The sequence below is a fragment of the Gallinula chloropus genome, assembly GCF_964237585.1.
Source record: "Gallinula chloropus genome assembly, chromosome: 5".
In the NCBI taxonomy this organism is placed as follows: domain Eukaryota; kingdom Metazoa; phylum Chordata; class Aves; order Gruiformes; family Rallidae; genus Gallinula; species Gallinula chloropus.
This window is the reverse complement of record NC_140090.1, coordinates 81,907,225-81,929,084: the sequence shown is the minus strand read 5'-3', so window position 1 is coordinate 81,929,084 and position 21,860 is coordinate 81,907,225. Positions and strand designations below refer to the sequence as shown.

Here is a 21,860-nt window from a genome sequence, read left to right as displayed (position 1 = left end):
TGAAATTCTTTTGAGACTCCATCCCTGAGTGCTACCACTGATAACAATAGTGTCTTTCTGTCACACAGGCCACTATCAAGGCGTGATGGGGGCCTGGGGCCATCAGCCAATGATCAAACAGTTGCGCCTCAACTCCTTGGCAGTGGAGTCAATAAATACCTTTTTTACCCTAAAACTCTGAAGGAAAGCTCTTCCTATCCACTAGAAAAGCAGGACATTGAGTTTCTAGTGGAGCGGAACAAAGCGGAGCAGCTTTCAGCCACTGTAAGGCCATAAAGCAGCATTGTGGTGTGACGGCGGCCATGGGGCGATGCTGTGTCTTGCAGCTCACACACAACCCGGCTTGTCCTGTGGGGAGATGCTGCTTTAACTGTGCCTCTGTGAAAGGAGTTGCAGCCGCTGCCTTTCGCCCAGAAAGCTCTTGTACCATTGTTCTGTACAAAAACCTAAGCCAAGGGAATGTAAAGATTTGTATCTGTCACTACACAACAGTTCAGCCTTAACTATGAAGGAGACAAAACGATCAAGATCTGAATTCCACACCACATGATTCAAAGCAAGAGCAAACCAGTGTCTCGACACACAGGTGTCTGCTGTCAGACTCACCATACTGGCCCAGCACAAATGAGCTTTACGGATGTTCTATTCTATTCTATTCTATTCTATTCTATTCTATTCTATTCTATTCTATTCTATTCTATTCTATTCTATTCTATTCTATTCTATTCTATTCTATTCTATCCTATCCTATCCTATTCTATTCTCAACCAGGAATAAACCAAAGTGCAAGAAGAATGTGTTACTCTCCAGGTACATCTATTTCTTCTAAAATGACAGAATTCTTGGATGGAGAAAAGGATTCGTTACGGCATCTACACAGGTGATACTGTGCCTCTGCTGAGCTGATGAGTTTCTATACTAGATATAAGCAGAAAAATTAATAGGTGGCTTTAGTTAAGTATTTGCTACAGATTTCCACTATGCACTACAACATTCCATTTAATTACTGGAATTACACCTGCCTTTATAAAGGCAATTTTTGGCTCAGGGTATGATTAATGGTTAGTTATATGCGTGTTTTCCTAGCCCCAGCCCCTGCAGCATGATGAGCCCTCCTGCCCTGACTTAAAACAATGGACTGGTACCCTAAAGACAAGCATGCAGTGATGCACTCCTTGCCTGCTCACTGCAACGCTCCACATGCTACAGGTGTGAGACCCTGGGCACTGTCAAAAGGTCTGGCAAGTGAATCTCAGGATCTGTTTCTCAATGAGTAGGGCATCGAGCATAAGTTAACAGGCAGCCCTATGAGAATGATGAGCACTGTGGAACCTGGGAAGGTCGCACTGGATACCTGGCACTGGCATCTTACTAACTGTAAGCCAGCTTTTCCACGCACATTTGCACAGCGTCTCAGCCTCCTGAATCAGCCGGCCTGAGCTGAGCTGCAAGGTCTCCCCTCAACAGCTTTGGCTGCTTTGCCAGGAGCATGCCTTGTGCTGGTAGGTATCCCTGAGGAAAGCTGCATGCCTCCTGCTGCCTCCTCCTGTGCTCTCCACCCTTCCTGACACAGGACTAACCCCCAACCCAGAGCCATCCAGCAGCTGAGCTTGTTTATCCTCAGAAGCCCCCACACTCTGCAGGTCGGCAGGCCCCTGGCTGCAGCGGGAAGAGGGATTCAGGCCCCCGGTGCCCACCCCATCCTGCTGGCTAGGTGGTGAATGGCAGGTGTGGCAGCGGGCGCTGGGCCGGGCGGCCTGGAGACAGGCGCTGCTGGTACTGCCGTCACCCGCCGTCACCAGTGCCAGCTGAGCCTCCCAGCTGCCAGTTGCTGCCACGCAAGGCATAAAACATACACTCTGAACAATCACAGCAGCGGAGCCGGGCTTACAGACTGCATTATTAATTAGTTTAATGACGCTCAGCCCTATTAGAAAGCACAAGATAATTGTATTTAATTTGTGTATGTTTTAATTACACCCAAGCGGTGCCAAATTTGATCAACGCATCATCTTTTCTGTTCTGCTCTGTAACTGTGTTTGTATTAATTTGCATCTGAAACAGGAGGAGCTACTAAGCCCTTCTGGGAATAGAGTTCCTTTTAGTTTTTAAACAGTGTCATCTTTCACATGGCGCTGCTGAGCGGGCCCTCTGCCTGCTGATAATAGTGCCGTCTCTTCTGTAGCCACAAATTAAAAGCAGGTTCCCGACCACATGCTACGAGCCCCCGCAGGGCCCCAGAGGAGGTGGCCAGGGAGCCCTTCATTCACTCATCTCCCCTTCCCCGTGATGGAAGCAGGAACAATTGCATCGTTTAATTTACTATTGCAATGAGGATATGGCTCATTGGCCCCTCGTTGTTTTGAAGATGGATTTAATTAACCTCCTATGAATCTTGCCAGTAAGCGTGGCAGCATCAGTATGGAACGGAAGATGTCAGAATATCAGCCAAAGAGATGGGCAATCAGTATTTCTCCAGCTAGCTCCGCTGAGAGGACTCCTGACGACAGAGACTTGGCCCCAGCAGGAAGCTGAGGAACATCCTGAGTTAATACACTGCCGACTCACCTCTGGGAATCCGAGCTCAGTTTTGACTTAGACTACTGAGAGGTAATTGAATAATTCCTAATAGCCACATATATCTTTAATGCAAAAACCATTTGCGATCACTGGAAAATAAATAATTGCAATTAACTACACTGTTAAGTAAATATACAGTCCCTTGGGGAAGTAATCTGCATGCTTTTATAAGTCTGGCTACAATATGAAACTCATCACAATGTCTATGAGAGTAATTTATAATGAACATTTAGCAGGTGCCTCAGATGGGTTGCTGCAATTTACATTCATTAATAAAAGTGTCCTTATTAGACCTGAAGTTTTATGCATTTTAATTTAATAAGTCTTTATTACATTTTCATTTTCATAGGATTTTGTTTCCAAAATTTCCTAGAGTCAGTGTCGCTTGTAAAGACACGTTAAATCTTTATGTGGCAAAGTTATTTGCAATGAGCTATTTGAGAAGACAGAACCCATCCAGGATCTCAAGTACATTTCTAACTAGACTGAAAACAAGATCTGAAGCTTGTAAGCTATCCACAATAATTTATTCCACGATGATATGCACGTTTATCTCAGAAATAAAGCAATGTCATTTTTCTCTTATAGGAATGGCTTAATATCACTTCTCTGAAAGAGGAAGGGACCCTACTGCAGTTTAAACCACCAGCCACTGTGGAGCAAACAGGAACAGCAGAGAGAGAGATCAACCCCTTTCACATGTGTAAAAAAGGGCTCTTCTGCATGATTTGCAGCACTATATCAGCAGCTTTCCTTCCTAACTCTGTAAAGATTCGACAGGACATACTGAGTTTGACAGTCCTGTTCAGTCAAGCTTTAGTCAAGCTGGAATTAATGGGCCACCTCTGTAAGTAGGGGTCTGCCCGGGGCAGCTGCTGTACCTGTGCCCCTTCATTTGGCCCTGCTGTAAAAGCTACAGGTCTGTTCTTTAATCATTTTCCACAATTAACTGTTCAGCACAGCAGTTGGCCTAAAGACACACACCTCCTCTCAGAAGTATCTAGAGGGCTTTTATGGGCGTCTGAGAGGTTTCTGAGAAGTTTAGGGGCACAACTGCGATGCTGAGACATGGTGTGTGAAACTGAAAAGATGTGTTTATCAGCTTCAGTCCCCAAAGAAGAGGAAAGACAGGTCAGACTTACCAACACTGATGGAAGCCCAGAATAGGCAGAAACGGGCTTCTTAGCTGTTGACAAGTTTTCCTTGCATCAGCCTCCAAGCTAGCACAAACCACCTGAAAATATCTATTGCTATGTGCATATTCAGCATCTACTCTGGCATCACACAGCAGACCATAATCTATCTAGAAGACATCAGCTTCACCTCACAGATTTTACATCTCTAAGGAGAATAAAATAATCTAACACATTACATCAGCCTTTGTTACTCTTCCTAATCCAAGGTGTTAGTAATTTCACATCAGCGATTCCTGTCCACATCCTTTCTCACAACCTTCAAATTCAGAAAAACTGTGGAGTCTCCATTCTCAGGGATATTCCAAAACTCATCCAGCCATGGTGCAGAACAACCTGACTGAGATGACCCTGCTTGAGCAGGGCTGGGACTAGGTCTCAAGAGGCTCCTTCCAAACTACATGACATGTATTCTATGGTTAAGTATGTTTGAAGGTGGAAGTAAGATATGAACCAACATTAGCACACAGGCTCACAGTCTAGTTAGAAGAATAAAACCAATTTAGGGATTTCCAATGTAACTCAGGACCCATGAACTTGAAAAGGCTTCCAACACATATTGCTTTTCTAGTTCCCCTAGTAAAGATTTGAAACATCACTATTTCATAAATACTGTGGCCAACACAGTCCTTGTGTAAACTCTGATGAGCTTTAATGTACTTTCCTTTAGCTGTGTTTCTGTGCAAGGCTGTTACTATCCTGAAATGGTTTCAAAGAACACGATTTGCATAATCTCCACTTTAAACATTTTCCAATTTAATAATTTTCCAACTGTAATCACATTTTCTGCCATACTAAATGGCATGGTATTTGTGGTTACAAAACCCAAAATTGCCAGATTATTTCAAACCATTGGGGCAGATTATATGGAAACAAACATGAAATCTGCAGCTATGGGAATTATAAAATGCTTAAAATGACAAGCATCACATAGCTAGAAGAAATGTCATATAAGAAGTTTGTTTTCTGAAAATACTCTTAAAATAAACTGTTAAAGAGAACAATATTGCAAAGATACAGGATTTAAAAAGGCTTCAGATGCCGAGTTACACTGTTTACTGCTACAGCAGATGGTTCACTTGTCCTGTGCTGAGGAATTCAGCAGGACTCATAAGAGTTTACCACTTGGCTGTGAATTAAATGGATGCAGCTGAGATCGTACCTGTAGCTACAGACATCTGCACATCACCGCTGCCGAGAAAAGACATTGTCTAGTTTGGGTTTGGATAGGGAGGCAGAACTGTCTGTGCCCATGACCACATACACTTGCTTCTTTATGCAATGTCAGCATTTTAAATACAATTAACATTACTAATTTCTCCTGAAATTAGTGTTGAACACACCCCCACACCTAACCAGCCTATATATTTGCATCTGAGAAGGGGCCCAGATGGTCAGTGATGACATCAATACTGCAGCAGACAGCAAGAGCCTCATCCTGCCAGCTAAGCATTTGTTGCTGGGGAAGCACACCTATAAAGATGAGAAGGTAATCACATCTCCACAGCCTAACTGGGAATCAGGTTTCCAAATCAGTGCTAATTGACTAATTAGCTATTAATCTTTTTGATGACAATTACTAATGGGTCATTTGTTGTCTGGAGTCCTTGCTACTGCACAAAACAGGGGACTGCATAGAGAAACAAGGTCAACTTAAAATATTTCTTCAGATCTAAGATCTCAGCCAGTTACTTAGAAAAAACTGTTCATCAGCTTTTATATTTTGAACAAAAGATGTTTGTTCAAAAGAGAGAGGGAGATATGCCTTATGGGATGAGGTCCACGTTTTGTAGACCAGCACATGGCAGCAGTAATGGAGTGCTCCTGGATCTTCTGCTGGCACAAGCAAAACCATTAAAAGACATGATGCTACCACTGTCTTTTTCAAAAGGAAAAAGTGTTGTATGGTGCCAAGACCATATGGTCAAATGAGGTTATGTGATTTGCTGTAGCATCAGGAATACGGTAGGAGCTGAAAAGTCAGGCTAGAATGAAGTCGCTCCTATTTTACTAGATAATATAAAGTCAAGTGGTCAGAGGTGGCAGAGAGGCACAATGCAAGTGAATGATGGAGCTGGGCAGGCCACTTTATAAGTAGTTATTACCTGTTAAAAAACATTTAATCAGCAATTCCAGTTATGGCTTATCAAATGGTTGCTTGGCAGAAGTCTGGAAAGGAAATACCTTGGTTGAACATAACGCATTAAGTAGATAGGGTAGGTATGCACCCCACAAACCCCTAATCTGAAGATGAGGACTTTGCTTCTTGCTTTGCAGATAGAGATTCAAAGCTTTTCATAGGCCAAATGACTGGAATCCAGAAACAGCATTTCTGTCACCACCTCTATATGGTATGTTTTTTACCTATATGTTCATATATGGTACACGTTATCCCTCTCCAGCCCACCAAGTTACTGTCAACCCCAACAAAACGCTCTTTACTGAGGGAAGAACAACAAGTGCTTTTTCTGGATAAAAGTGAAGGCTATGGTCTGCCCTGAGGAAATGGATTTTGTGGTGAGTATCGCCTTCTCTTTAAGACCTGCAGATTGCATGCCGAACTTTACATTCCTGAAGTGCAGTTCTTGGAATGGGTGAGCACACAATTATCCTCCTTCTTTTCTGAAGCACAAGGAACTCTTAAGGAACTGTTGAATCAGCAGCCTCTGCCAGAAACAGGTTTTTATTCCAGATCAGTTAAAATAAGCCTGGTCGTCCTTTGCTAATGTGGTCAAAGAAGATTAAGAAGATTTATAGGTAAGAATTTCAGTGGACAACTGGTTGAGAGTGTGACAGTGATGGTCTGGGCTGCTGTGGGCAAACGAGGGAGGAGGCAGCTCCAGACTGATGCATCGACTCAGCCACCAAGTTCCAGCACAGTGCCAGGGCTAATGAACACAGCAATTCTCTTATTTTATACATCTGCCCCAACAAACGAAGGGGAAGGGGCACCTCTGCACGATAAGGACTCAAAATGACAGCCCACAGGGGATGCCAGTGTGCAGGCTGCCCTGCAAATTTACTGACAGGGGTCACAACCCTCCCACTTGCACATCCATAGATCCACATGAATGAGGAGGCAAAGGGAGATTTATGGGAGCGATTTTTGCTTCCACATTTAGACTAGAAACATTTGCAGGATTCACAGAAAATATCAACTGCTAATAAATGGTTTCAATTTTAAAAAGTTAAATATATATCCATAAAAAATGGCAAAAGTGTGGATCAGAATGGCCTTGGACCCATGGCAGCGTGAAACCCTGTGCGGGCTGCAGCAGGGGGATAAGCTGCTTGCTCTCAGGGACTGACAGAAGAGATTAATTTTTTTCTTCCATGTGTTCACTCACAGTAACTTCACTTCTTTATTTCTCCTATCACACAAAAAGAACCTGTCCTCCTGAGTTCTTTGCAATAACCCCCTCATTTACACTTCCACAAACTTCAGCTCCCTTATGTGCTTCAGAGAGTTTAGAACCCTAGTTTTATTAAATTGATAGCCGGCTGATCTTGCTTAATTTCAGAGCCTCCCAGCATATACTCCATTACCTTGTTTTGACGAACCAAAACACCAACTCACAGTAATTTTTACATTTCTGGAATATTATTTAACTTCAGTGCGCAGCACACTTCACTGCTGCTGATTTGTTTAAAGTCACCTCATCAAATCTTTCAATTCCATTTCAGAAGATAATTTTCCAGAAAGAGAAAACCTACCTTTGTCACACACACTACTACAGACTTGCAGTGCTTTTCCAATAACCACAATGAATGCAGTGACCTATCTGTATTGTCTTTACAACACAGGGAGAGCAGAACTTTTGTAAAAATTACAGCACCACCTTCTACAGAAACAAACAGGATTTAGCTACAAGACAAACTTCTGAGGCTTATTACTACAGCAATACACTTCCATGTGTTTCTTTTCAGGTAAACGCTCTTGGGGGCTTTAGTCTCTCCCAAGGGGTCAGAGGCATCAAGCACACCTTAGGATATCTCGCAGCCAAAGCCAATGTGGGGCAGCATTGGCAAAAATCTGGCAACAAAAGAGACCCCCATGTCCTTGATGCCAGGCACATACCTGGGGCCATATAAATGTCTGAAATAAAGGAAAACACCTCTCTTGTGGTTTCAGGTCCTCTCATGACCCCTGTGTTTTGAACAACACATTGACCCAAGAAAGCTGGCCCTTTTCAGGCTGGGGACTGCTTTTAAATGCTTTAAATGGCCAAGCCACAGGTATTTCTTTGAACATCATCATGCCAGCCTACATATTATGCTCATACCATAATTCAAATCTGCTGTGAACAACTATTTTGCCACGCTTGTTATGCTACAGACGTTCTATTTCTTTCTTGCCAGTTTATCCCTCTGGACAATCCACTTGTTAATGCACACGTAGATCTCGGGATTGCCAGAAGTCTTTACCTGTTTTATTGATCCCCTCCCCGGATTACTCTAACAACAGTAAAGCAGATTTTCCTAGCAAGGAAATCAATATCACTTTAGATTAAGGCTCCCATAAAATGTTTAATACATTATATACTAATGATTTATTGTCTATTAATTATGAATTAATAAGTGCAACATTTTGGCATCTAATCGAGCACACTGGACTCCACATGTAAAAGAGCTCTTGGATTCTCCCTTTCAGTGGCTTATCCTTTAGAAATACACTTCAGTCCTTGTGCTCAGTATAAGCAAGTCCACGTTTCCATAGCACATGTAAAGCTCGTAGCATTTTAGTGTCCAAGCTTTCAGCACACGGTTGTCTCAAGAGGGAATCCAAAAGGTCAACAAGAAAAGCAGAAATAAAATTAGTAAAATATAGGATGATGACAGGTCAACGGATTAACGCTTAAAATTCCTGGTATTAACTCCACTGCTGAACCAAGAATGGCTGACACCAGCTGTCTGCATGGGCCGCCTGTACAGGCCAGGCGGGCCCAGGCTCTACGAGGGCCTATGGAAGCACAGGCCTGAATGGCTGACCCTACTAAGCCATGGCGTTCTGCCCTCCGCCAGCTTTAGAATGGCACAACCACTGAGAAACACAGTTTATGAACCAGTTTGTGAAGTGATCTGGGATTGGATCTTATATATCTTATATACAATCAAACCATTAGCTCCCATTGAGAGTAATTCTTGCTAGAGGTGGCCTGTAATTCTGCCCTTCCGAATCCTACTTCAGAAACTGATGTGTCTCCCAAGAGCCTAAACTTTATTGTCAAAACAGAGTGCTATACACCTACCACTGATTCATTCATGACTATCCTGGTGTTAAGATGCTGTCCGAGACACACTGCCTGTGCCATCACTTCTGTGCAGTAAACGACATGAGGCAACCATTTCTTAAATCCTTTGGATCTTCTGGCATACCAGTTCATAAACCGCACCAAATGCACGAGACCTCAAAACAATATGATTTTACACACATGTGTAATTTACAAGTGGAAGTTTCTCAATCAACTTTAATTATGTTTGATTAATGTTGCAATGCAGCTGGGCAAAGTTCTGGTTAATGGGGTATGCCTGTTCTCAAATTATGTAGTATTCTAATGATTTTACACACATGCTCGCATACACCTTATCTAGGAAGAATAGGCAACTTAATTTGAGTCATTTTCAAATTACCCCTTGTGTGCTCACATGCAACAACATGAATTTGCATCGGTAAAGCGTCTGTAAGGCAGGTACTGTGTCAGGACTGAGAATCCCCTGCACTCATGCCACCTGCCCCACATTTCCTCAGAATGCATCATCTATGGTTAGTGACATTATGTTTTTAGAAGTGGATTGCTTTGAAACTCGCAGATATAAACGTAGGAAGCAATCTATTGGTAATAAAGCAAGCATTCTCTGCCGTTTCAATCCTGCAAACTGCTAGGCAGTTAGTAAGTTAGGAAAAACTTATAGTGCCCTTCATCAATACCGGGTGCAGGAGGTAATTCTGCAGCAGCGTGATTGATAGAGGTGCTCTCAGACAGGAGCATGCTCAATAACAATACTACACCACCAGTGAATAAAAACCCCAGCATATTTCTTCATACCCAAGTAATCTATAAGCACTGATGATAACTACGGGAACCACAGTGTAGCAGAGCAGGATTTAGTCCTTAACATATGCAGCACAAAGCCACAGATTCTAAATCAGTGACTGGAATTTATTTTCAATTATGCTTTAAGTTTGTTGGTTAACATATTGCAAGGTATAATGAACTCCAAGAAGTATGTTATCAGGTACATGGGCAGTGCTGCCATGTCAAACTTCTGTTTTTCAACAGATGAAGGACTAACCATCATATGAGGAAGAACTGCGCTGCGCCTTTATGAGGGTAGCCAGCCTTTGACACATAGGCCACTTATTTGCCGTGGCTTGGTTTACAAAATAAAAGCTTCTGGTTTAGAAGATACATGCTTATCCTCAAGGACACGAGAAAGACACCAAATTATCTCGGAGAACTGAAGTGGAAAAAACACGAGACTAAATTGGTTTTCAGTCTCGGTATTATTTCTGACCCTGTGTTACCTGGAGTTGAGCTTCAGCAGCAGAGCTGGTGAACTCTCAATGGAGAAGGTTTACTGCATTCTTTCTGGCTTCCTACAAATCTTCCAGTCACCCTTCCACACTGTGATGCTGCTGTCACAAGGGTCTGCACAAATGTCTGCTTGTGTTTTTAAAGTGTGGAATTCTACAACGGAAATTTCTCTCTTTCTCCTCCGCAGAGTAGAAACACAAACCAGCAGTTGCTCTGCTTGCAGGCAACAACTGTAAGATTGATCTAGAAACGTGACAAAAGTCCTCAACATAGAAGAGAAACATGGTGCCCTGTACAGAAGCTCGCAGAGATTTCTAACAGTCTGCAGGCCTGCCAGAGGAAGAGACTCCCCGTGCACTGTGAGGGCTGCAGCTTGCCTCTCCGCAGGGTACCCACGTTTTCTCCTTTCTACTTGCAGGACCTCGGCCTCTGCAGCCATTGGCACCTACAGCCAGCACTGGCTTTACACGCTGCTACTGAGAAAGAACGGAGCCCATCAGCCGTGGGCTGAGCTGCTTCAGCAGGTTCACAGCAGTGGCTTTTACTTTCTGTCGGATTTCCTTAGAAGTGCTCTAAGCCATGTCTGGTGTCACTATTAAGATGAGTTCATTGAGTCACAGCTTCTCCAGAGGAAAAAATATTTGAGAAATAAAAACTAGTAGGGTACACAACAGAAGAAAAATAAAAGTCCTACCTCTACTACTGCTTTGGCATCCAGTCTAAAGTTGAAATCTCCAAAGACAAAATACGAGACTTTCTCAAACCGCTGATCTATAATTCTGGAAAAAAAACCAAACAACAAGACAAACCTGTCATTCAGTGTTACGTACAGGCAAGCATGCATACATACATGTAGCTTGTAAGCACAATCTTAGAAATAATCATCGGAACGATCAACACCACCAGTTTGTACCAAACAATGTATTAACCACGGATTTGGGCTGGTGTTTGTTGCTTAGGCAATTCTCTCTCTGACCCTGGTAAAATGAGGTGTTTCCTTCCCCAGTCTGGAGGAAACAAAGTTTTCCAGCAGTAGGTACACGTAATGCGGAAGCAGCATTTGGGCATCACAGACACGCTGCAGGCGTCACGGAGGCATTCTGCTCCTTTCAGAGTCAGGGAATCACAGAGCATTGGGAGCTGGAAGGGACCTCAAACGATCATCCAGTTCAACCCCCTGCCAGAGCAAAGCCTGAGTGCGTGGCTTTGCACTGGGCAGCTAAGAATGGGAACTGTCCATCAGCAATGAGCTTGCCGAGTGAGCTTACTTCTCTGCAAGACTGTGGTCATGATGTTCACCAGTGTTTGTTAGTACTCTACAGTTTCCATATGAGAAGTGACATGATAGGGCTAAATGTTAATCATCACAGCCAACAGAGATTGATCTATGTGGGGTTTCCTGCCTCAGCTGCAGTTCTCTTTCTTGTTTAAAGCAGATTTCACAGAGGTTGTAGCTAACACCTCAAAGGTGATCTTTCCACATGTGGAGTGAAGACTGGCCTTTGTTCTCAAGCCTTTGCTCGGGACTAGACATGAAAACACAGAATTACTGCTCATCTTTCAAATCGTCCACTACTGAAAGCCGCTATTAGATTATTAGCTTATCTATTGTCAACAACAATTATCTGTCCCTCCTAACAATGTGCAATTTTATGTGTTTCTGGGGATCTTGGCATTTGGGAATGATCCATGCTTAATTTCCGAACAGGAATCAACACCACTAACTTCCTCCAGTAGCTGAGGAAGGTATGCAATGCCTGAAGTGAGTTGCTACAGCTGCAGAGAACGTACACAGAAAGAAACTACAAAACTCAGGAGTGATGCACGGGAGGTACCGTATCTAAGAAGGATCAGATGCAAGGTAATATGCTGAGTGCGTTCTGAGAGTATATAGGTAGGTACGTAAGTATTACTGAGACAGAAACCCCAACCAGCCAGAGGCAGAGACCCGTCTAGGTGGCTGAAGGATTACAGAGTGATGCACAGCGAGCAGGATTCCTGGAACAGCACTGCCCAGCAAGGGGGCATTTGCTTCAAACAGCTTTAAAGGCTTTAATACACTGTCCATCTGCTTGGACTTTCCAAAGCTACTGAGAAAGATACAACACTGGATTTACAGCCAGGCAGTGCTGCTCCTCTTATAATCATCTCATAGTTTTAGTCAGCTGTAATCGATTACGTACAGAATATTATTCTATTGAACAATTAATGTGCCTTGGACCTAAGGTAGTGATCATTTGAAGCAGAACCTCTTGCAAAGACTTACCCTCTACTGGTAGGAAAATCTGCAAATCCTCCATTCAGCTGACAAATTATTCCAGGTACTGTTAATAAATACTGCCTACTGCCAGATCCCACCAAGCACCGAGAAGAACCTGTCACTCTTGACCTGAACGTAACATTAGTTTGATTAGTGCCCTCATGGCACGTTAAAGGAAAATGAGAACTTAAAAGTTAAACCATTCACATTACCAGGATTTGCTCACACCATCACTGAAAGATCTGATATGCAACTTACAGGTAAGAAAACCCGATTTCGCTGCCAACTTCCCTGATTCATATCTTGGTCCTGGCTTTGCTCACTGCCATTTGCTGCTGACAAAGAAATGACAGATACTGCAGGAATGACATCAAGGACTAGAGAAGGCCCCTTAAAACAAATTGATATTGTAAGAATGATGCCCGTGATCGCATTATGCAACGACAGATTTTCCAAATAAACAGACTGCTCCAAAAATAGCCAGTGAAAACGTCTCCTAACTGGAGAACAAAACAGCTGATTAGTCTGCTTCCGATCAATTCATTAGAATTCAGCCATTTCATAGTCTTGCATGTTACCTGATTTAAACACACATATAAATCAATGTCGAGCTTCAAACCTGGTCATTTTAACCAGTTGCTCCCCTTGCAGTTTCTCCTGTGGGACCTTTTAGGAATAGTGTCTCATGACAGACTGAAGGAAAACAGCCCAAACGTCACTTCTCAGGGACGATGCTCTGAGCGGCTTCTGCTGTATCTGCTTTTCAGGTGGTGAAACTGAGGCGTGCAGTAAACCCACCACCAGCAGTACAGCAAGGGATACACACATATATGCACTTAGTAAGTGATGTAGGACACCTACCAATAAAGCATGCTTTACAGGACTCAATATTTACATGTAGCCTGCTGTCCTTGCCATTGGAGCTCATTATAAGTTCAGGAGTCCCCAAACCTCACAATTATTTCAGCACCTGGTACTCTTACTCTGTGTTGAAGTACTTGAAATTGCTCACAATTCCACCACATCGGTGGCACAAGACTCTTCTTTTAAAATCAAGACTCCAGGTCAGCAGCAGAGATGGTGATAGAGTGCAGCAGTGTTTCCTCCCCCAGGAACAGGAAAGAAAAGCCTCTGGCTCTGAGGGACCTGGGTAGAAACCGTGTCCTGCCAAACTCCGAGTCTCACCAGGACCAAGGACACACAGTGACAGTGTCAGGGCTGCAGAGTCCTGTTTCTGCGTCCCAGCCCCAAATACACACAGCTCATCTTGTGTACAAGTACATGAGAACTCAAAGGTTTTATTTATTTTTTAACAAGAATGAGTGCTTGCAAATCAGCTGGGTAGGCTTCAGAATCTGCGTGGTTCTACTCTGCTACTTGTTTCTGTAACAATACCCTTCCTTTAACCATGAATCAACTGAGCCTTGGAAAAACGTTGCCATGAATCAGTCAACGGAGTGATAAATCCGAATCACATAAAAAGGAAGCAGCCAACCTGTGTCATCAGCATTAAAGGAATGCTTTTAGTGGGAGGACCTACTGCCATTCCTTTAAACTCCTACTTGCGGATGACCAGATTATCCTGAAGAGCTCCGACATCCTTTAAGGCTCTCTTCTTCCCTGTACAACTTTTCTGAATGGCCTGTGACAAAACAGGCAGCTCAGGTAGAAAGCTCATGACTGCAGAGAAGCTACAGATACTTCTCTTCCACCACTCTGCTTGTGAGAGCACACAGAAGGTCATCGATGCCCTAACTGGCTGTGTCGTGTGTTGTGACCTGTGCAGGGCAATCAAGAGAAGATGGACAATCAGATGCATCCAGGGTTTGAATGCAGACAAACCAAGAACCTTTAAACAGACTAGAGCCCTCTCTTCCAGAAAAGGAAGTCTTCCTTTTGGAATGCTGGCAGAACACATTCATTCTTCTATCCTCTGCTCTTGCTCCAGAAGACATTGCTTATTGCACTTAGAACATGACAAGGAAATACCTTATCAGGATGACTGGAAAAAATGCACACTGGTACCTGGATTGACTGATGGCCTTGTGAACTTCAGGGGTTGGACTAGATGGCCTTTAAAGGCTGTAAATGCCCTAGATGATTTCCATTATCCTAGCTCTGCACAGAGCTGTTAATTGATAACAGGATCTGATTCTTCAGATTTGGAACACATTAATTATTTTGCCAATGTCAAACTAAATCTACATTTTAAACTGAAGGCTCCACACTGGAAGCCTTCTGGACTGGTCCTGCTGGTGTGGAAAGGGGTACCCAGCTCAGAGCAGGGGCCGGCTGGACCCGTCTGATGGTCAAAGCTAACGAGAAGTCAAACAAATGCCACAGGAAAGCAAACGCTCAGGGTTTGGTCTGGGAACCCAGATATGTCAAATTACTCGGAGGCAGCCAGACCTCTCAGTCTGGACAGCAGCGTCTGAAAGGCAAGTTTTGCCAAAGCCTTTTAGGAGATCCCGAGGCCGTATTCCCACCAAGACTGAACTGACTGTGAAGCAGAGGTTCCTTTTCTCAATACTACTGGAAATGTGGGTCTTAGTTAGTAATGTCAGTCCCTACACAGAACACCAGAAGGAACTGCTTGGAATTATCCCATGTTACTGGAATCCTTTACATAATTCTGTCATTTAGGTACAGTAGTTACAATTAAAGGCAAATGAAATGCACCCGCTCTATAAAAGCTGTATGGTGTACTGTACACATTTCTGAAGCGCTGGGATTCAGCCAGAAACAACAGGACAATCAGAAACATGACGGGCTTTCCCTTGCTTTCCTGCTTCCCCCCTCCCATACTGTGGCAAGAAAGAAGACAAGGCGGCAGCTAAATATCAGCGGTTTGGTCATGGAAGAGAGCAGCTGAACATGATTCAGTGTGACAAGAGGCACTGTGATTTGGCTAAACCATTTCTCAGGGCACTTTGTAAGGAGGATCAGCAGCATTATTCCTTTAATAGCCATGTCTAATGCAATAGCCAGCTGGGTTTTGTCCCAGACCAAGGTATCAGCATCAGGTCAGAAGGTAACATTCTGTTTACATGATTATTTCCTAAAGCACTTATCTTCTCCTCGGTGTGAAAGTTGACTTTTCTGTTTGTAAGGAGGCCTAAAGAATTGAGGGAATGGGAAAAATTAGCTACACTGAGCTGGAGCTGAATGGCATTAAGTGGGAGGTCTGAGAAAGGCTGCCGCAGCGCTCAGCGGGACACCTTATTAGCCGCGTCATCGCAGTTCATTCAGGCAAGCCATACCAGTGTCACCAGCATTCCCACACAAAGACAAAGTTCTTCACACAGTCTATAAACATGCCTCCCTGGCCAATTCATCCTAACTCGACACCGCTGAAAGGAGGGGCTTGAGGGGTTTTTTGTTGATTTTTTTTTAAACACAACAATAACATAACAAAACAAAACAGAAACCGTGCGGCTCTGCCAAGCAGCTGAATGGGGGAGAAGGAGGGACACTGTCACGTTGCTTGGGAAGAAACAATCCAGGGGTCAAGCCATATTTTATTCAGTAAGCAAATTTTTATAATAACTGAATGTGTTTAAGCGAAATACTGGCCAATATGAGCTAATATGAGTGGTTCTGCATTTCTCCTACAACTTCTGGGGTACGGAATTTCCTTCCCACAACCTCTTTAATTGTGCACATCACACTGAGGAACTGAAGGGACCAGGGCTGCTGTTACAGAGGAGATGTGACTGCCTGGACAAAGCGTCCTTCCCGAAGCCAAGGAGCAGCACTGTCACTACTAACTGTGCAGAGGGGAGATGGCTCAAGCCTTGGTGAGCAGTCGCTCCTCGGGCTGAACCACCACCAACCTTGCTTAGTGCTGGGCTGTGCTCTGATCTCAATCTGCTGCCCATGGCACGGGCCTGTGGCTCTGCATGGGGCAGAGAATCCTCTCCATACTGTTTCAGTGGGGCCATCAGCATCCTGGCTGTCTGCTGCCACAGCCGGCAGACCCTGGCAGGAGCCACCGTGGGGCTGCGGGGAGGGTCCCCAGGAGGGTCCCGGTGTGCAGGCAGCACTGACAGGGGCTCTGCAGCCCCACACGCATCCCGCAGCGACACCTGCCTCCTACAGCACGCTCAACCAACACTCTCTTGCCAGGAGAGGATCCTACCCTGAAGAGGGATGTTTAGACAGGGCCTATAAACCCAGGAAGGCAGAAAGTGACTTGGCCATGGGGTGGGTGAGAGCCAAGGGGAGGCAGCAGGTCACCTTCCTTAAGAGGGTTGTGCACTCTCTGTTCCACACATCTGTAAGGCCAGAGGTAATAACAATTCTTGCCATGACTTCTGGTGGAAAGCCAAGGAACAATGACAGCGAAACCTGTCTTCTGCCACAGCCACGTTAAGGCTCTCAAGAGAATGGAAGTGTTACTCTGGGCTTATACAGAACCAGACACGGTACTGCCGTGTGGCCTTTCAGACTGCTGCTGCTCCTACCCTCATTTCTTCTCTTGCAAGTTCTAGTTGAAGAGATCAGCATGCACACCTGCACCTCAGGGACTGGTCTGTGGGGACGCACCTCTAGCAGAGGTTCTGGGAAAGCTCCAAAGACAGGACCTGGTCGCCCCTTCCACGCATCGCCTCCCTCACCTGGCTCACACCACTGCCTCCTTCAACACACACTGAGAGGTGAATTCTAGACACCCTCCAGTGATGCTGAGCAGAAGTCCCCTGGTCACTGCCTACATGTGCCTCACAAGAGGCAGTGTGATGTGAGTGCATTCATTGACATGCCTGGAGTGTTGGAGGACTGTCATTAAAAAGATAAAGTTTATCATATTTTTGTGCCCTCTTATTTCTGATAGAATAGCTAAAACCTATTAATAACACCAAAACATCTCAAAGGTCAAGCAGCATACAGTGAGATGAAGGGAATTGTCAAGAAGCTTAGGCAATCATCTTAGCACTCAAGACATTTGCCAGGGCTGTTTAACTAATATGTGATGTTCACTTTTAATCTCAATATAGTGCCATTTGGGCAAAAAGATTGTATTTTTTAATTAATTACAATGTCAGCAGCTATTAAGATTAAAAGAAAGACCACATCAATAATAAATACTTAATCCAAAGAAAGGATTACAAGAAGAGCAATAAAAATCAATTTTTAGAGCTGGAAAATTGTGACTTTTTCCTCACTTGACTGGTATTTTCATTATATTGACAAAACCATGATCTTACCTGACACTGACATTCGCCTAATGAAATAGCAGCCATGTATAATGATGTAAGTACTTGTCAATTTTGCTACAGGAGAATACAATGCGGTGGTGTTATGCTACAAAGACATTTTCTTGGTCTTCATCTGATGTAAGAGAAAACAACAAGAAGCTGCCAGAAAACCTGCACCTTTTCTGCATCCTCCTTTACTGTGGAAGATTAAAATCCTCCCACGTAGCTCCTGGCACTCCTGGGTGCTGTCAGGGCCCCGTCACAGCAGGCAGTGGGCAGCTGCTGTACCTGCCAGCAGACAGGGTCCTGGCAGTTCCTGCTTACTGCTCTGCAGTGCCTGGATGTGGTGGTGCAAAGCCAAAACCCTGCCCTCACCCAGTGTTACACGTGCAAACAGCAGGCCAGAAAACAACCAGGGTGTGCAGTGATGGAATACTGATCCATGAGCTCAGGAAGGCTGAGAAAAGCCATCCCTGGAGGGATGTAAAAGATGGGCAGCTGTGGTGCGTAGGGACATGGGTGAGTGGTGGTTCTGGCAGGTCAGGTTGATGGTTGGATTTGATCTGAAAGATCCCTCCAGCTGAGACAGCTCTAAGGATTCAGTGATTCTCCTCGGTGTGAAAGCTCTCCTGATTCTAAGGCTTGTTCGAGACAAATGGAGGAAAATTCAGGAGAGGCACTGCATGTCTCAGCAGTTCATCGTGGAACGGTGGCAGGAGAGGTAAGGAATCTCACCAGGCTGGTATCGCCCCAGACTGGCACCCAACGCCCTTCCCAGCCCACCCTCTGCCTGTGGCCGCGTGGGCACAGGCACGGCAGGAGGTGGCACACACTGGCCATGTCCCACTACAGCACGCTGCTGGGGACAGAAACCTGCAGCCTCCATCAGTTGCCTGGGGAACAGCGGGGCTGGGGGATCTGCAACCCAAAATACCCATGGCCACAGCCCAAGAGGGTGACAGGAGCTGTTTGCCTTTGGAGGTCACACACTACAGCGGGCTCCTGAGCCAAGAGCAGAAATCAAGGAGGGGTGACATGACAGAAGCACCTGAAGGGCTACAGGGAAGGGAAAGCCCCTCTCACAGGAGCACAGTGATTACAAGTATCAGGGCTGTCAACATCAGGTTCAAACAAAAGGAATTCCAGTGGACACAGAGGTAGTGGACGTATCTGATAACTTCCTTGTTTGGAGTGAGACACGGATCATCTTAGCAGCAAGCTCACAAACCACACACTGACAGAAGATACAGGAGCTTCACAAAAGGTGAGGCAGTTACAGCCATTTACCTGCCAGCCCAGGAGGAACGTCTGCCAAGCCTGTCTGCAACTACTTGTATGGTGGCTCAAGATGCTGTGGCTCACTCCTGGTTATCCCCCATCAGGGAGAATCTGTGTCCCCAGGACAGAACAAGAGCCCAAGCCCCCTTCCCACTGTGCTCCCACCCTCCCAGGGGAGGAGGTCTGCTCTAGGGTGGTTATCACCGACTGCCCACAGGTTGGTAGGGAAGCAGAGTGGAGCTTTCTCTGCCATTCCTCTGTTTTATAACTATCAACTCAGAGCATCATCTTACAGTGAGCATTGTAAATAAAATCACAGCAGCAATTTATTTCCATTTCTTGGCAAATGAATAAAAATTGGATCAACAGCCCATATAGATTCTTCCTAATTGAATCACAGCTATCCTGGAAGATTATATGGCTATATGATAGAACATTTCAAAAGACACAAACCGCAATGAATGCTGATGTGAGTGTCACCTTTAGCTAGACACTAATGACTGCTCTTTATCTAGCTTCAGACTCTCTAAGGAACAAATTACAGTAAAAAGAGAAATATAACTCAATGAGAACGTGAAGCACTCTGCACATTCTCATATAAAGCCATTTCAGCGCAAAATCAAGCAGGCAACAAGTTATCTGCAGCTATTTCTTTTTTAAGAGGCATTCTCTCTTTTCTCCAATTGCCTGTGTCTAATTACACAGCCCCTCCGGGGAGCAGCATTACTTTACGACACATCCAATCTTGCCCGGGGTTACATCGGTTACACTCCAGCACAGAGCACGGCAGCAGCTGAGGCAGCTCCGGGGCGGGCAAAGAGGAGCCCAGGGGGCAGCCCCTGAGAGGGGCGGCGGGGGCCCGGGCGGCCCCCAGCCCACAAGCAGACCCGCACTCCCCGGCTGAGATCGCACACAGGACAGGCAGCCTGATTCTGGGAGAAGAACCCTGGGAGCCCCCCAAGAGACCTGGGAGCTTTTACTTCAGCATTTTCTCCTTCCAGAGCCGCAGCTCCTCTCTGTCAGGTGGACACGTGGAGGGTGACTTCACGCTTACACGCTGCTCTTTAAGGGAGACCCCCTGTGTCACACCGGCGAGTTCTGGGCTCTGCACTGCTGATGCTCCAAGCACATGCTTCCCCAAACCTGCCACGGGACATCCTCCCCCCAACCTGTCATGGCACATCCTTCCCCAAACCTGCCACTGTGGACACAGGTTTCTCTTCAGACCTTTAGTTTATGATGTGAATATAGGAGAAATGCAGTTATTCTGCCCTACAGGGATGATCCCCTGTAAGGGCTGTATTTCCCATTACAAGGCATACCAGCACAACATTAATTTCCTGCTAACAATATAATCTTAATTAAAAAATTTAAAATAACTGTTTGTGTAAAGAGGAAGGATGCAAGAGTTAAATTCCTGACACTGCTCCAGCCTGGCAAGGCTGAGCCAGCAGAGCAGAGCCAGGAAAACGCCTCTTTGTATCTGACAGGTCGAAAGTAACAAGACAATTTTGCTGGATTTACTCTTTAAAGAGCATATTATACAAACATGCTAATTTTGAGAGCACTTAACCTTAGTTTAAAGGGGGGATAACTGAATATTAATGAGACGAGCCGCAGGGCGGTTAATGAAAAGCTGTCTTTCTGAATGTGATCCAGGGTTTAAACCTTTGTTAGCAGACATTTGGGTGGAAGGTTTATTTGCCCTGGGAGCGCTTTCTATCTGAACACACAGAAATTCCTCTCAGCGTTTGAAGGCACACGATTACAGTTTTCACTTGGTGTTAAAATCACTGTTGCAAATAAATAAATTAAGAATAAAAAAATCCCCCCCCCCAAGTCAGCTACTCCTCGATCTTCCCAAATGACCCAGATCCTTAGAGTGAAGTTCTCCTTTGCCTAGAAACTAAGTGGCTTTTCTTTTGCTCATTCAGCTGCTAGTTCTGGGAAAAGCCCAAAGAGAAACATTTAGATTGGAGGGGTCTTTGAGAAGATGTGACAGTTGACTGATGAGCATCCATAAAATGACAAAGAATAGTTGTGTGGAGCCGGTGCATCACATCGCCTCTCCCTGGGAAACTAATTGCTCTGAATTGTTAATAGTAACATTATTTTTCTGGCAATCATTTCTTTTGAATACCCAAAATGAGCATGAAACAGCTCCTTTGACCGGACATAAAAGTTAAATGTCCCAATGTTGATCAAATTAACTTCAGCTATGTGACAATGGACTATATTTGTGAGAAAATAATGAAGGGCACAAAGGGGAGCTTTATGCCAAGATTTCACAGTTGTAATGTAAAAATGTTTCTGTTGAACTAGGCCAGGGAACGTTTCAATGGGGAAACAGAAGAGCACTGTCACTCTCTTAAAAAAAAACACATTCATTTTATGGATCTGAATGCTCTAGATAATTTCAGGAAGTTTAAAAGGCTGGCACACCAAGAACCACAGTATCAGGCTCACATCTCACGTCCCTATCCCTCGCAGACTCTCTTCTGACACTTCTAAAGGGCCTCATCCTGCAGCCCCTGCCTGGACAGTGAATCTCATGGACACCTTTACCCTGAAAGTCTCTAGAGGACATGACTGATCTGGCAGTAGGATCCATTAATATGACATATACACAAACATTAATTACAGCAGATCTATGAAAGGCTGAACTAATATGTAAATGGCATTTCCTTTCTTACTCTCATGTGTAGCTTAAACTCCCAAATTCAGAGAATCTGAAATGCAAGTACCACACAAACAGGGCTAATTGCTTGTGGTAACTCTCCAAAATGGGCCACAAAATATCAAGCAGGTGTTCTTATTC

At 44.6% G+C, this 21,860-nt stretch overlaps 1 protein-coding gene across 1 annotated transcript in view; it reads right to left on the bottom strand.

Moving 5' to 3' along the window:
- The window catches only part of INPP5A (inositol polyphosphate-5-phosphatase A), a 193,125-nt gene that overhangs the window by 50,125 nt on the left and 121,140 nt on the right, over positions 1 to 21,860 (bottom strand). Inside the window, exon 9 of the mRNA XM_084264317.1 lies at positions 11,004 to 11,088. Within this exon, the coding sequence (XP_084120443.1) occupies positions 11,004 to 11,088 (85 nt within the window). The remainder of the gene's footprint in view (positions 1 to 11,003; positions 11,089 to 21,860) is intronic.